General features: G+C 52.0%; 1 protein-coding gene across 4 annotated transcripts in view; it reads right to left on the bottom strand.

Moving 5' to 3' along the window:
• Window positions 1–10696: 10696 nt before the first annotated feature.
• Window positions 10697–16224, bottom strand: part of LOC142663404 (uncharacterized) — a 47560-nt gene continuing 42032 nt past the window's right edge. For 3 of the 4 annotated variants that reach the window (XM_075842015.1, XM_075842017.1, XM_075842016.1), the window contains exon 3: window positions 10697–13458. In XM_075842015.1, the coding sequence (XP_075698130.1) occupies window positions 11225–13458 (2234 nt within the window). In that variant the 3' untranslated portion in view covers window positions 10697–11224. Of the gene's footprint in view, window positions 13459–13627; window positions 13694–13778; window positions 13930–16224 lie in introns of all 4 variants that reach the window. The other variant, XM_075842018.1, reaches the window with a different exon arrangement.

Raw genomic sequence — 16224 nt, forward strand, 5'->3', positions numbered from 1 at the left:
GTATGGGTGGAGCAGAGCGTATGAACGGCAGTTGTGAGTGGAGCAGGGCGCACGAACGCCAGGTGTGGAGCAGAGCGCATGAACGGCAGGTGTGGGTGGAGCAGAGCGCATAAACGGCAGGTGTGGGTGGAGCAGAGCGCATGAACGGCAGGTGTGGGTGGAGCCGCGCGCATGAACGGCAGGTGTGGGTGGAGCAGAGCACATGAACGGCAGGTGTGGGTAGAGCAGGGCGCATTAACGACAGGTATGGGTGGAGCTGAGCGTATGAACGGCAGTTGTGAGTGGAGCAGAGCGCATGAACGACAGGTGTGGAGCAGAGCGCATGAACGGCAGGTGTGGGTGGAGCAGAGCGTATGAACGGCAGTTGTGAGTGGAGCAGGGCGCATGAACGCCAGGTGTGGAGCAGAGCGCATGAACGGCAGGTGTGGGTGGAGCAGAGCGCATGAACGGCAGGTGTGGGTGGAGCAGAGCGCATGAACGGCAGGTGTTGGTGGAGCAGAGCACATGAACGGCAGGTGTGGGTGGAGCAGAGCGCATGAACGGCAGATGTGGGTGGAGCCGCGCGCATGAACCGCAGGTGTGGGTGGAGCAGAGCGCATGAACGGCAGGTGTGGGTAGAGCAGGGCGCATTAACGACAGGTATGGGTGGAGCAGAGCGTATGAACGGCAGTTGTGAGTGGAGCAGGGCGCATGAACGCCAGGTGTGGAGCAGAGTGCATGAACGGCAGGTGTGGGTGGAGCAGAGCGCATGAACGGCAGGTGTGGGTGGAGCAGAGCGCATGAACAGCAGGTGTGGGTGTAGCAGAGCGCATGAACGGCAGTTGTGGGTGGAGTAGAGCACATGAACGGCAGGTGTGGGTGGAGCAGAGCGCATGAACGGCAGGTGTTGGTGGAGCAGGGCGCATTAACGACAGGTGTCGGTGGAGCAGAGCGCATGAACGGCAGTCGTGAGTGGAGCAGGGCGCATGAACGACAGGTGTGCAGCAGAGCGCATGAACGGCAGGTGTGGGTGGAGCAGAGCGCATGAACGGCAGGTGTGGGTGGAGCAGTGCGCATGAACGTCAGGTGTGGGTGGAGCAGAGCGCATGAACGGCAGGTGTGGGTAGAGCAGGGAGCATTAACGACAGGTATGGGTGGAGTAGAGCGTATGAACGGCAGTTGTGAGTGGAGCAGGGCGCACGAACGCCAGGTGTGGAGCAGAGCGCATGAACGGCAGGTGTGGGTGGAGCAGAGCGCATAAACGGCAGGTGTGGGTGGAGCAGAGCGCATGAACGGCAGGTGTGGGTGGAGCCGCGCGCATGAACGGCAGGTGTGGGTGGAGCAGAGCGCATGAACGGCAGGTGTGGGTAGAGCAGGGCGCATTAACGACAGGTATGGGTGGAGCAGAGCGTATGAACGGCAGTTGTGAGTGGAGCAGAGCGCATGAACGACAGGTGTGGAGCAGAGCGCATGAACGGCAGGTGTGGGTGGAGCAGAGCGCATGAACGGCAGGTGTGGGTGGAGCAGAGCGCATGAACGGCAGGTGTGGGTGGAGCAGCGCGCATGAACGGCAGGTGTGGGTGGAGCAGATCGCATGAACGGCAGGTGTGGGTAGAGCAGGACGCATTAACGACAGGTGTGGGTGGAGCAGAGCGTATGAACGGCAGTTGTGAGTGGAGCAGGGCGCATGAACGCCAGGTGTGGAGCAGAGCACATGAACGGCAGGTGTGGGTGGAGCAGAGCGCATGAACGGCAAGTGTGGGTGGAGCAGCGCGCATGAACGGCAGGTGTGGGTGGAGCAGAGCGCATGAACGGCAGGTGTGGGTGGAGCAGAGCGCATGAACGGCAGGTGTGGGTAGAGCAGGACGCATGAACGCCAGGTGTGGAGCAGAGCGCATGAACGGCAGGTGTGGGTGAAGCAGAGCGCATGAACGGCAGGTGTGGGTGGAGCAGAGCACATGAACGGCAGGTGTGGGTGGAGCAGGGCGTATGAATGGCAGGTGTGGGTGGAGCAGGTCGCATGAATGGCAGGTGTGGGTGGAGCAGGGGGCATGAACGGCAGGTGTGGGTGGAGCAGCGCGCATGAACGGCAGTTGTGAGTGGAGCAGGGCGCATGAACGCCAGGTGTGGAGCAGAGCGCATGAAGGGTAGGTGTGGGTGGAGCAGAGCGCATGAACGGCAGGTGTGGGTGGAGCAGCGCGCATGAACGGCAGGTGTGGGTGGAGCAGAGCGCATGAACGGCAGGTGTGGGTGGAGCAGAGCGCATGAATGGCAGGTGTGGGTAGAGCAGGACGCATGAATGGCAGGTGTGGAGCAGAGCGCATGAACGGCAGGTGTGGATGAAGCAGCGCGCATGAACGGCAGGTGTGGGTGGAGCAGAGCGCATGAACGGCAGGTGTGGGTGGAGCAGAGCACATGAACGGCAAGTGTGGGTGGAGCAGGGCGTATGAATGGCAGGTGTGGGTGGAGCAGGGCGCATGAACGGCAGGTGTGGGTGGAGCAGGGGGCATGAACGGCAGGTGTGGGTGGAGCAGAGCGCATGAACGGCAGGTGTGGGTGGAGCAGAGCGCATGAACGGCAGGTGTAGGTGGAGCAGAGCGCATGAACGGCAGGTGTGGGTGGAGCAGCGCGCATGAACGGCAGGTGTGGGTGGAGCAGAGCGCACGATCGTCAGGTGTGGGTAGAGCAGGGCACATTAACGACAGGTGTGGGTGGAGCAGAGCGTATGAACGGCAGTTGTGAGTGGAGCAGGGCGCATGAACGCCAGGTGTGGAGCAGAGCGCATGAACGGCAAGTGTGGGTGGAGCAGAGCGCATGAACGGCAGGTGTGGAGCAGAGCGTATGAACGGCAGGTGTGGGTGGAGCAGAGCGCATGAACGGCAGGTGTGGGTGGAGCAGCGCGCATGAACGGCAGGTGTGGGTGGAGCAGAGCGCATGAACGGCAGGTGTGGGTGGAGCAGAGCGCATGAACGGCAGGTGTGGGTGAAGCAGAGCGCATGAACGGCAGGTGTGGGTGGAGCAGAGCACATGAACGGCAGGTGTGGGTGGAGCAGGGCGTATGAATGGCAGGTGTGGGTGGAGCAGGTCGCATGAATGGCAGGTGTGGGTGGAGCAGGGGGCATGAACGGCAGGTGTGGGTGGAGCAGCGCGCATGAACGGCAGTTGTGAGTGGAGCAGGGCGCATGAACGCCAGGTGTGGAGCAGAGCGCATGAAGGGCAGGTGTGGGTGGAGCAGAGCGCATGAACGGCAGGTGTGGGTGGAGCAGCGCGCATGAACGGCAGGTGTGGGTGGAGCAGAGCGCATGAACGGCAGGTGTGGGTGGAGCAGAGCGCATGAATGGCAGGTGTGGGTAGAGCAGGACGCATGAATGCCAGGTGTGGAGCAGAGCGCATGAACGGCAGGTGTGGATGAAGCAGCGCGCATGAACGGCAGGTGTGGGTGGAGCAGAGCGCATGAACGGCAGGTGTGGGTGGAGCAGGGGGCATGAACGGCAGGTGTGGGTGGAGCAGAGCGCATGAACGGCAGGTGTGGGTGGAGCAGAGCGCATGAACGGCAGGTGTAGGTGGAGCAGGGCGCATGAACAGCAGGTGTGGGTGGAGCAGAGCGCATGAACGGCAGGTGTGGGTGGAGCAGGGCGCATGAACGGCAGGTGTGGGTGGAGCAGGGCGCATGAACGGCAGATGTGGGTGGAGCAGAGCGCATGAACGGCAGGTGTGGGTGGAGCAGAGCGCATGAACGTCAGGTGTGGGTAGAGCAGGGCGCATTAACGACATGTGTGGGTGGAGCAGAGCGTATGAACGGCAGTTGTGAGTGGAGCAGGGCGCATGAACGCCAGGTGTGGAGCAGAGCGCATGAACGGCAGGTGTGGAGCAGAGCGTATGAACGGCAGGTGTGGGTGGAACAGAGCGCATGAACGGCAGGTGTGGGTGGAGCAGAGCGTATGAACGGCAGGTGTGGGTGGAGCAGAGCGCATGAACGGCAGGTGTGGGTGGAGCAGCGCGCATGAACGGCAGGTGTGGGTGGAACAGGGCGCATGAACGGCAGGTGTGAAGCAGAGCGTATGATTGGCAGGTGTGGGTGGAGCAGAGCGTATGAACGGCAGGTGTGGGTGGAGCAGAGCGCATGAACGGCAGGTGTGGGTGGAGCAGCGCGCATGAACGGCAGGTGTGGGTGGAGCAGAGCGCATGAACGGCAGGTGTGGGTGGAGCAGAGCGCATGAACGGCAGGTGTGGGTGAAGCAGAGCGCATGAACGGCAGGTGTGGGTGGAGCAGAGCACATGAACGGCAGGTGTGGGTGGAGCAGGGCGTATGAATGGCAGGTGTGGGTGGAGCAGGTCGCATGAATGGCAGGTGTGGGTGGAGCAGGGGGCATGAACGGCAGGTGTGGGTGGAGCAGCGCGCATGAACGGCAGTTGTGAGTGGAGCAGGGCGCATGAACGCCAGGTGTGGAGCAGAGCGCATGAAGGGCAGGTGTGGGTGGAGCAGAGCGCATGAACGGCAGGTGTGGGTGGAGCAGCGCGCATGAACGGCAGGTGTGGGTGGAGCAGAGCGCATGAACGGCAGGTGTGGGTGGAGCAGAGCGCATGAATGGCAGGTGTGGGTAGAGCAGGACGCATGAATGCCAGGTGTGGAGCAGAGCGCATGAACGGCAGGTGTGGATGAAGCAGCGCGCATGAACGGCAGGTGTGGGTGGAGCAGAGCGCATGAACGGCAGGTGTGGGTGGAGCAGGGGGCATGAACGGCAGGTGTGGGTGGAGCAGAGCGCATGAACGGCAGGTGTGGGTGGAGCAGAGCGCATGAACGGCAGGTGTAGGTGGAGCAGGGCGCATGAACAGCAGGTGTGGGTGGAGCAGAGCGCATGAACGGCAGGTGTGGGTGGAGCAGAGCGCATGAACGGCAGGTGTGGGTGGAGCAGGGCGCATGAACGGCAGGTGTGGGTGGAGCAGGGCGCATGAACGGCAGGTGTGGGTGGAGCAGAGCGCATGAACGGCAGGTGTGGGTGGAGCAGAGCGCATGAACGTCAGGTGTGGGTAGAGCAGGGCGCATTAATGACATGTGTGGGTGGAGCAGAGCGTATGAACGGCAGTTGTGAGTGGAGCAGGGCGCATGAACGCCAGGTGTGGAGCAGAGCGCATGAACGGCAGGTGTGGAGCAGAGCGTATGAACGGCAGGTGTGGGTGGAACAGAGCGCATGAACGGCAGGTGTGGGTGGAGCAGCGCGCATGAACGGCAGGTGTGGGTGGAACAGGGCGCATGAACGGCAGGTGTGAAGCAGAGCGTATGAACGGCAGGTGTGGGTGGAGCAGCGCGAATGAACGGCAGGTGTGGGTAGAGCAGGGCACATTAACGACAGCTGTGGGTGGAGCAGGGCACATTAACGACAGGTGTGGAGCAGAGCGCATGAACGGCAGGTGTGGGTGAAGCAGGGCGCATGAACGGCAGGTGTGGGTAGAGCAGAGCGCATGAACGGCAGGTGTGGGTGGAGCAGAGCACATGAACGGCAGGTGTGGGTGGAGCAGGGCTTTTGAATGGCAGGTGTGGGTGGAGCAGGGCGCATGAACGGCAGGTGTGGGTGGAGCAGGGGGCATGAACGGCAGGTGTGGGTGGAGCAGGGCGTATGAATGGCAGGTGTGGGTGGAGCAGGGCGTATGAATGGCAGGTGTAGGTGGAGCAGGGTGCATGAACGGCAGGTGTGGGTGGAGCAGGGGGCATGAACGCCTATTCATCAGTAACATTTTGCCCAATTATTATATATTTCTTGTTTTCCCCCATGTGTGTCGTTGGGAGAAGCGGGAAATGTGACCTATTTAAGGAGGTAGATGTGCCCTATGTAAGGAGGGAGATGTGCCCTATGTAAAGATGGAAATGTGCCCTATGTAAAGAGGGAGATGTGCCCTATGTAAGGAGGGAGATGTGCCATATGTAAGAGGGAGATGTGCCCCATTTAAAGAGGGAGATGTGCCCTATGTAAAGAGGGAGATGTGCCCTATGTAAGGAGGTAGATGTGCACTATGAAAAGAGGGAGATGTGCCCTATGTAAGGAGGGAGATGTGCCATATGTAAAGAGGGAGATGTGCCCTATGTAAAGAGGGAGATGTGCCCTATGTAAGGAGGTAGATGTGCCCTATGTAAGGAGGTAGATGTGCCCTATATAGGGAGATGTGCCCCATGTAGAGGGAGATATGCCCTAGGTAAAGAGGGAGATGTGTCCTATGTAAGGCGGGAGATGTGCCCTATGTAAGGAGGTAGGTGTGCCCTATGTAAGGAGGGAGATGTGCCCTATGTAATGAGGGAGATGTGCCCTATGTAAAGAGGGAGATGTGCCCTATGTAAGGAGGTAAATGCGCTGCCGACATGATGCAAATGATTGGGAACGACGCGCTGTATCACTGATCCGTGCTTGATTTGACGGCCAGTATCGGGGATTTATGAGCAGATATGTAGCTGTCATTTTTACAGATGGAGCGGACTCGAAGGATGAGGCCGCTCCATAACTGGAGAGTGTCTGCTTTATGTTCCAACTGACACCTCACTGCGAAAACAAGGATCGCGGATAACTCAGATCCCAGCCGGTTAACCACTTACATGCCGCAGTCAAAAGTGACGACGGCATCTAAGCAGTTAGAAAGAGGAGACTGCCCCCCTCGTCATCTCATCAGCCCCCCCAAGACACTATCTTGGGATGTTGAGTGTTGACATGGCAACCTACGGGCCTAATGAGGGCCCCCAGGTCTACCATCTTGGTACTCCTATTAAATAGTCACTAAGGGTATGTTCACACGGCAGCGTCCGTTACGACTGAAATTACAGTGCTGTTTTCAGGAGAAAACGGCTCCGGAATTTCAGCCGTAATGGCATGTGCAGGCGTCATTCGCTGCGTCGATTACGGACGTAATTGGAGCTGTTTTTCAATGGAGTCCATGGAAAACGGCTCCATTTACGTCTGAAGAAGTGACAGGCACTTCTTTGACGCGGCGTCTTTTTTTACGCGTAAAAAAAATAACAGTCGGCACAGAACATCGTAAGACCCATTCAAATGAATGGGCAGATGTGTGCCGACGCTTTTGAGCCGCATTTTCGGACGTAATTCGGGGCTAAAACGCCCGAATTACGTCCGTAGATAGTGTGTGTGAACCCAGCCTAACTTTTCAATAACTTTTGCATAAATCCGTACCTCCCAACTTTCCAAGTATTGCAAAGGCGGACAACACGTGTCGCACGCAGCTTGCCGCAGCAATTTTTTTTCCCTGTTAATTCATGCCTCTAACTCAGCCCAATCTCTGCCCACACACACCCAGTTCAGCCCACACAGATTTCCTCCTGGCACACTTCCCATGTAGATCTCATTTGACTTATGCACTGTCACATGACTAGTGGTGAGAGCCACCCGTAGATCCCGTGCTCTGACATGATTAGTGGTGAGAGCTGCCTGTAGATCCCGTGCTCTGTGACATGACTACTGGTGAGAGCCACCTGTAGATCCCGTGTTCTGACATGATTAGTGGTGAGAGCCGCCCGTAGATCCCGTGCTCTGACATGATTAGTGGTGAGAGCCGCCTGTAGATCCCGTGCTCTGTGACATGACTACTGGTGAGAGCCGCCTGTAGATCCCGTGTTCTGACATGATTAGTGGTGAGAGCCGCCTGTACATCCCGTGCTCTGTGACATGACTAGTGGTGAGAGCCGCCTGTAGATCCCGTGCTCTGTGACATGACTAGTGGTGAGAGCCGCCTGTAGATCCCATGCTCTGTGACATGACTAGTGGTGAGAGCCACCTGTAGATCCCGTGTTCTGACATGATTAGTGGTGAGAGCCGCCTGTAGATCCCGTGCTCTGTGACATGACTAGTGGTGAGAGCCGCCTGTAGATCCCGTGCTCTGTGACATGACTAGTGGTGAGAGCCGCCTGTAGATCCCATGCTCTGTGACATGACTAGTGGTGAGAGCCGCCTGTAGATCCCGTGCTCTGTGACATGACTACTGGTGAGAGCCGCCTGTAGATCCCGTGTTCTGACATGATTAGTGGTGAGAGCCGCCTGTAGATCCCGTGCTCTGTGACATGACTAGTGGTGAGAGCCGCCTGTAGATCCCGTGCTCTGTGACATGACTAGTGGTGAGAGCCGCCTGTAGATCCCATGCTCTGTGACATGACTAGTGGTGAGAGCCACCTGTAGATCCCGTGTTCTGACATGATTAGTGGTGAGAGCCGCCTGTAGATCCCGTGCTCTGTGACATGACTAGTGGTGAGAGCCGCCTGTAGATCCCGTGCTCTGTGACATGACTAGTGGTGAGAGCCGCCTGTAGATCCCGTGCTCTGTGACATGACTAGTGGTGAGAGCCGCCTGTAGATCCCGTGCTCTGTGACATGACTAGTGGTGAGAGCCGCCTGTAGGTCTCGTGATGACATTTTGGGGTTCTTAGAGAATTCTTTCAGCATCTCCTGTTCTGCTCGGGTTGAGCTTGCTGGGACGGCATGACCTGGGTAAATGGTTGAAATCTTCCATAATTGTAGATGATCTTCCAGACACTGGAATGATTCTTGACCAATTGTTTGGCGACCCGTTGAATCCTTCATAGGCGTCTATAACCTTCCTTCTGAATCCCTCAGAGACTTCTTATGATATAGGCGCACGTTCACACCACACATTTCAACAACAAAGAGCAAACCATATGAATGGTCGGATGTTTAATAAGACAAGATCCACCAAGATCCTCTTTAGAACCACTTTCAGATGGGCACATTATGGACTCCTGTATGCTACTACATTATACTGCGTCCCTACGACGCAGAGTGGGCTCTAACAGCAGTCTTATAGAACAGATAACTTTGGGGTCCTTTCTAGGTCCCCACGTCTGAATGCAGAGGGCTTCCCTAGTCTCCGATCGGGTCACCAGGAAACCCGTTGACACGATCAAAGGGGGGGGGGGATTCCCGTTTGATCATGCCGCGGTCACAGGCTTCAGCTATCAAAGGGTTAAATGTCCAGAATTAGAGGTTCCTCCGATCCCAGCTATATTTAGTTGGCTGCCCTAAGTACAGGAGCTGTTAGTTACAACTCCTGCTTAGAGAACGAGCGCTCATAAGCCATTTCTACAGCGGTGCCAATAGACATTGCTGAGGACTCGGGGCTTTCACTGCCCGCAAACAAAAGACGGCGGGCGGTCGGGAAGCTGTTAGTAAACATTTTGATCAAACTGTATATGCCCGTTGCCACTTCACTGCGACCACTATTAATTGGGTACCTACTATATTAGGTGCAGTATCGCATGGCAACTAATGCCGCAGCACAGCACCTGGAGGGGGAGCAGCCCAGGGACAGCACCCTGCTGCTAGGCTAAGCCAACTTAGCTCTGGGCCACATCCCCCACGCACAGCACCACAGACCACCATCAATATGTCCAAATAACACAACAAAATAGAAAATTTTACATAAAGGGTCCATACTTTTTCATGTGATACAACTGAAACACGGACGTCTAAGGCTGTGTTCATTAAATGTGTCACGGCTAAAATTTCCCAGAAGAAATTTATGTCCAGTTATAAGATACAGTGTTAACTTCAGTCTCTGACAGACACCATCTCAATGTTTTACGCAAATGTCCAAGTAAGAAAAAGATCGCCACTGTTTTGGCTCTCGGAGCACTCGAAGTCTCAGCAATCAAACGACCACACGAATCTGAACGGATTCAATTCGATCCACAACAGGCGGTGCTCAGTTGTATGATGAGATAAGTATAGGTACAATAGTAAAGGTAGAAAGGATCCACGGGACTCACCATTCAGTAACATTTTCATGGGTTGTTGCAGAACAGCAGATAAAAGCAGTATGGATGTGGAGCTCAAGCCTACCCGTTACCTTTACCGTTTTACACAGTACTACCTGAATCTACGAGAGACATTGCAACAAGCATGGAATGGATGGAATCAACAGGTCAAGACCTTCGTGTAAAACCTCAGCTTCAGAAGGACACATTGAAGCCTGTGCAAGTGCCTCTAAAAAGTATACAAATTTATCGTAAGCATTAAGTGACATCACGTGGCGGTCTTAATAACTGCCAACTCCATACGTCAATGGACTGGAGAGCGACCGTTCCTGTGCCACCTCTCCACCGACAATAGAAGACAATCTCCTAACTTCTCAGTAAAGTGAACTGTGGCGAACCCACACCAGCCAAACATTGCTCTAAAAATGTTTAGTGGAAAACCTCTTCAGTTGCCATACATTGTGATATGCCTCACTCACTTAACTGTCTCAATTACTGTCGACATATAAAATGACCTAAAAGAAGATATATTGCAGTTCTAGGGGCCCACTGCTTCCACCCCAGTAAGGGCCTTTTTACACAAGCCAATTATCGGGCAAACGAGCGTGGACAGAACGTTCGTTCCCGATTGTGTAAACAGGGCAACGTAACGAAATGCCGATGAACAAGCAAATGCTTCTTCATCGGCTGATCGTATCGTTCCTGCAGCAGAAAACGGTAAGCTTTTCACTTATTACAGTAGATCGGGGGGGGGGGGGGTCCATGGTGATAGATTCCTTTTAAGCAATCCTTTTTTGTTAGGAAGATACCCAAAAATTTGCTAATCGTAGGTCCCTCTAATGACTACTAGTGGTCAAAATTAAAACTGAATTTTTCAAATTTAAATTTTTATGTACAGTTACAACAAAATGTAAAAAAATCCTCCTCAAAGATGCATAAAAAACATCAAACGGACGCAGAAAAACCATTTTTATTGTTTCTCCAAAGTATTTTCTACTGTAGTTTACTATAAAGTGAGTCGTATCAAAAGGTATTATTTTATAAAGTACAGCACCTACATTCTTCAGAGTGGATCTACCTATAAAGGGTTATATCCATCTTAGACATTTATGGCATATCACCAGGACATACCATAAATATCTGATAGATGTAGTTCTCACTTCTATCTCCAGAACCAGGGTCATCCGATCCCCATCCTGATTTAGGTGATTACGTACGGCCAGAGAATGAATGGAGAGGTGGCCGCGGATGTGTGCGTCTCTTTCCATTCACTTCTATGTATAGAGTTACGGAGACAGTCAAACAGGGTTGCATGACCCCCTTTGTGAAGATAGGTGCATGGCCCAGAGCTGGAACCCAAATAGATCAGACATGTATCTCCTACACCGTGGATATGCCATAAATGTCTTAAATGGGAATACCCCTTCGTTTTTTGGGATATCATATTTCGTACGGCCGTTCTAATAAAAGATGTTTTGTATTATCTGTGAATCATCATGTGCTCAACAAGAGAAGTGTTCTCTCTAAATCGTCCCTCACAAACAGAACATGACAACGTCTCCTCTCCAGGACAGTTGGCCTGATGTCTCTCAAGCTGTGTCTCATGATCGAAAAGCTCTCCACCTTCCGGACAATAATTTGTCTTCTTGTCATGAACTTTTTTATGTTTAGCAAGATTGGAGCTTAAGCTGAAAGATTTACCACATTCGGAACAGGAAAATGTTTTTTCCCCAGAGTGAAATCTCTGATGTGAGATCAGTGTCAACTTTTTATCAAATTGTTTCCCACACTCCCGACATTCGAAGGGGTTCTGTCCTGTATGAGTCGACTGGTGAACTAGGAGCTCTTTGTACTGCTTGAAACATTGGTTGCACTCAGAACACGAATAGGTGTTATCTGCTTTGTGAAACCTTTCGTGTCGAAAAAATTGGGCCTTTTGTGAAAATGATTTTCCACATTCGGGACAAGAAAATCGCTTTTCCGAAGTATGGTTGGCTTGGTGTCTGATAAGTTGGGTATAGTGAACAAAAAACTCTCCACACTCAGAACACGAGTATGGTTTCTCTCCTGTGTGCACACGCTGATGTTTAATAAGATTTGAGCTTGTACTGAAATATTTTCCACATTGAGAACAGTGGAATGGCTTCTCACCCGTGTGGATTCTCTGGTGGATTGTAAGAGTTGTTTTCCTATTAAAACTTTTTCCACATTCTGAACACACATATGGCTTCTCTCCTGTGTGGCTCATCAAATGGATCGCGAGGTGGACATACTGGTTGAAGCATTTGCCACATTCGGAACATGTAAAAGGCTTCTCGCCTGTGTGGGTCCTTTCATGTATCAGAAGCTGGGACTGGTATGAAAAACACTTACCACAATGAGAACATACATGTGTCTTCTTACCCCTGTGAAGTGTGAGATGTTCCTCCAACTCTGACTTACTAGTAAAATATACCTCACACTCAAGACACTTAAAAGTGAAGTCTGTGGACTGAGCGGTCTGGTGGTAGATTGAAAGAGAATGATTACTATTTTGATTATAGTCCATGTTACTCTTTTGTAAGCCAATGCCTCTATTCAAATGTTGGACACCACCATTGACTGGACCTTGTTCTTGGGATGTATAAACATTTGAGAAATCCGCTTCATCACATGAATCAGTTTCCTCATCGTCACAACTTGGAGAACATATCTGTGTATGAATCTCCATGTTCTTGAGATGTTCTCCAACATTCGAAACTGGTTCTTCCTTGATGTGAGCAGATGGATAGTACTGTGTATAATGTGAGGGGGTACAAATTTCAGAATGTGTGCTGTTTATGTCACATGGGACTGGTACCTCCTTAACATGAGTAGACTGATAGTGTAGTGTGTGATCAGTGATGGGATCAGTGAGGTCTCCTCCATCACGTGGGTCTGCTTCCGCTTTAATATTAGCAGATGGATGGTGTGCATGATCTGTGGGTGTATACAGGGCAGGGTTAAATCCACCCCCAGATACCGCTTCCTCTTTAATATGAATAGGTGGACACTGTGATGTAAGATCTGTGGGAGAATATGTATTAGTAACTGGTAAATGTCCCGTTTCTTGAGATCGCGGTTCCACCTTAATACGAATAGATGGATATACTGTATAATTTGTAAGCAAGTTCGGGTTTGTGAGGTCTCCGCCATCAGATAGTACCGGTTCCTCCTTAATACGAGTACGTGGATACTGCTGTAGATGATCTGTGGGTTTATAACTGGTAGGGCTTGTCGTGTTTCCTCCATCACAGGAGTCCGATTCTTCTTTAACATGAGTAGATTGATACTGTAGTGTAAGACTTGAGAGTATATCAACGTTGGGGTCTGTGAGGCTTCCTCTAGCACACGAAACTGGTTCCTCCTTTATATGATTAGATGTGTATTGCATTTGACCTTTGGGTGTGTAACTGACTTGGTCTATGTGGGGTTCCTCATAAAAGGCGGGCTCTTCCTTTATAGCATTAGACGTATACTGTTGTATAGGACCTGTGGGTGTATACTTATGTGAGTAAATGAGAGTTTCATCTTCATAGCAGAAGGGTTCCTCCTTAATAGCAGTTGATGGACACTGTTGTGTGTGATACGGGGGAACAAAAATGTCAGCGTCACCAAGATGACCTTCACCACAGGACACATGTTCTTCTTTAATGTAAGTGACTTGATATTCAATAACAGAATCTTTCAGTCCACCTGTTGGGAGGGGAAAAAACAACCATTAGCCCTGAGGTGACATTGTCAAGATAATATTTTATCCTATCATGTAAGTGTCTAAGCACAGGCAGGCCCGTACAGTTGGACATATATAGAAAGGTGTTGATGGGTGACGTACGTATGGCCATAGTCTAGCAGAATATCTTACATAGAGCTTTGAGTTGCTGGTGGTTTTCCATCAGGACTTCCTTCTTGAGTCCTTTCCAATAATCTCCTGCGTGAAGTAAAAACATTATAAGATCCTGTCACACATAGTGATCACCCAGATACGTTATCCATTCCTATCCCAGCATTCCCACCTCTCGAGCAGCTCGATGTTCTTGTTGGTGAGGTCTAGGATCTTCTCATCATGGCTCCTCTCATATATCAGTGACCACGGTGGAGCATCCGTGATGGTGTCTAATTTCAGCTCAGTCCTCTTCGTACATGACGGAAGATGGGTGATGACTCCTACAGAGACAGAGATGTTTAAAAGCATGAATTTCGGCAGCAGATGTAAAACTGTCAACCATGTGGACCACATCAATGTATGCAAGGAAGGTGGACAAGAAAAAGAACAATAAATTCAGCTAAAATCACAAAAGTTTCTCCAAGCACAGCAGTCCTCGTCCAGTAGGCTCGACATCTGAGTCCGCGTCTAGTAAGCTCGACATCTGAGTCCTCGTCCACGAAGCTCGACATCTGAGTCCTCGTCCAGTAGGCTCGACATCTGAGTCCTCGTCCACGAAGCTCGACATCTGAGTCCTCCTCCAGTAGGCTCGACATCTGAGTCCTCGTCCAGTAGGCTCGACATCTGAGTCCTCGTCCAGTAGGCTCGACATCTGAGTCCGCGTCCAGTAGGCTCGACATCTGAGTCCTCGTCCAGTAGGCTCGACATCTGAGTCCTCGTCCACGAAGCTCGACATCTGAGTCCTCGTCCAGTAGGCTCGACATCTGAGTCCTCGTCCAGTAGGCTCGACATCTGAGTCCTCGTCCAGTAGGCTCGACATCTGAGTCCTTGTCCAGTAGGCTCGACATCTAAGTCCGCGTCCAGTAGGCTCGACATCTGAGTCCTCGTCCAGTAGGCTCGACATCTGAGTCCTCGTCCAGTAGGTTCGACATCTGAGTCCGCGTCCAGTAGGCTCGACATCTGAGTCCTCGTCTACGAAGCTCGACATCTGAGTCCTCGTCCAGTAGGCTCGACATCTGAGTCCTCGTCCACTAAGCTCGACATCTGAGTCCTCGTCCAGTAAGCTCGACATCTGAGTCCTCGTCCAGTAAGCTCGATATCCGAGTCCAGTAAGCTCGAAATCCGAGTCCGCGTCCAGTAAGCTTGACATCTGAGTCCTCGTCCAGTAGGCTCGACATCTGAGTCCTCGTCCACTAAGCTCGACATCTGAGTCTTCGTCCAGTAAGCTCGACATCTGAGTCCTTGTCCAGTAAGCTCGACATCTGAGTCCTCGTCCACTAAGATCGACATCTGAGTCCTCGTCCACTAAGATCGACATCTGAGTCCTCGTCCACTAAGATCGACATCCGAGTCCTTGTCCAATAAGCTCGACATCCGAGTCCTCGTCCAGTAAGCTCGACATCCGAGTCCTCGTCCAGTAAGCTCGACATCCGAGTTCTCGTCCAGTAAGCTCGACATCCGAGTCCTCGTCCAGTAAGCTCGACATCCGAGTCCTCGTCCAGTAAGCTCGACATCCGAGTCCTCGTCCAGTAAGCTCGACATCCGAGTCCTCGTCCAGTAAGATCGACATCTGAGTCCTCGTCCACTAAGCTCCACATATGAGGGATCTTCCTAAAGCCTAGGCCTCCTGAGGTGGTATCTACCTGTCCTGGTCTAACCAGGTGGACAGTACCTCTTCAGATATCATATTCGTTAGTCATTTAGCCGCAAGTACTGTAAGGATTTGGAGTTGACCTCCATTTGTAGGGCATGTCTATTAGCCTGACGTGAATAGTCTCGGCTGATTTGTTATGGGGCTCATTACAACTTACTGGAGATTTTGTTTCTTTCTGTCTAATGCTTTCCTCCCTTAGGTCCCCAAATATGTCAGCTCTCTCCTGTCAAACTTCCTGAGCTGGGCTCACAATCTCTGGCTGACATGTAAATAACTTCTGTTATTTCCTTTCTGGGTATATGTGCCCTGTATTGGCTTTTAACTGTTATTTTCTATTTATTTTTTGAAAAACAATATAGAAAAAGACACGAGAGGGGGAATGTTTTTGTTTATTTGCTTCCTAAATGAAAAATTAAGCGACTTTCTAAAAAGTCTTCATTAAAAGTTTCTTACCATTTTGCTGCTGTAAAGTCTGTGCAACTCCTTCACCTAGCTGGTTGTCCTGCAATTTCTGACATAAATCCGACAAAACACTGCTCCTGTCGGGGGATGACATTATCTGCTCTCTATTCTTTCTCTTAACGTTCTTCAAGTCCAATTTGCACCCATGTGGGACCCTTTTCCCGGATCCCTTATAGACTTGAGTTTATTGAGGGATCCGTGAAAACGGACAAAACTAGGACGTGTCCTATTTTTTCACGGGCCCTTCACACGCGCCATTAAAACAACGGCCGTGTGAACAGCCCCATAGAAATACATACGGCCGTCACACGGACTATTTATACGTTCGTCTGAATAAGCCCTAAGTGTGAGAGATAGTATCAGGGAAGGGGCGGAGGTTGTACATGGAAAATCAGAGTGTGGAGAGGGAGGAAAGCATCCAAGTGTTCAGGATCACAGCGTAAGGACTTATTCACACGAA

This window comes from Rhinoderma darwinii, chromosome 11, assembly GCF_050947455.1.
Source record: "Rhinoderma darwinii isolate aRhiDar2 chromosome 11, aRhiDar2.hap1, whole genome shotgun sequence".
NCBI classification, from domain to species: Eukaryota; Metazoa; Chordata; class Amphibia; order Anura; family Rhinodermatidae; genus Rhinoderma; species Rhinoderma darwinii.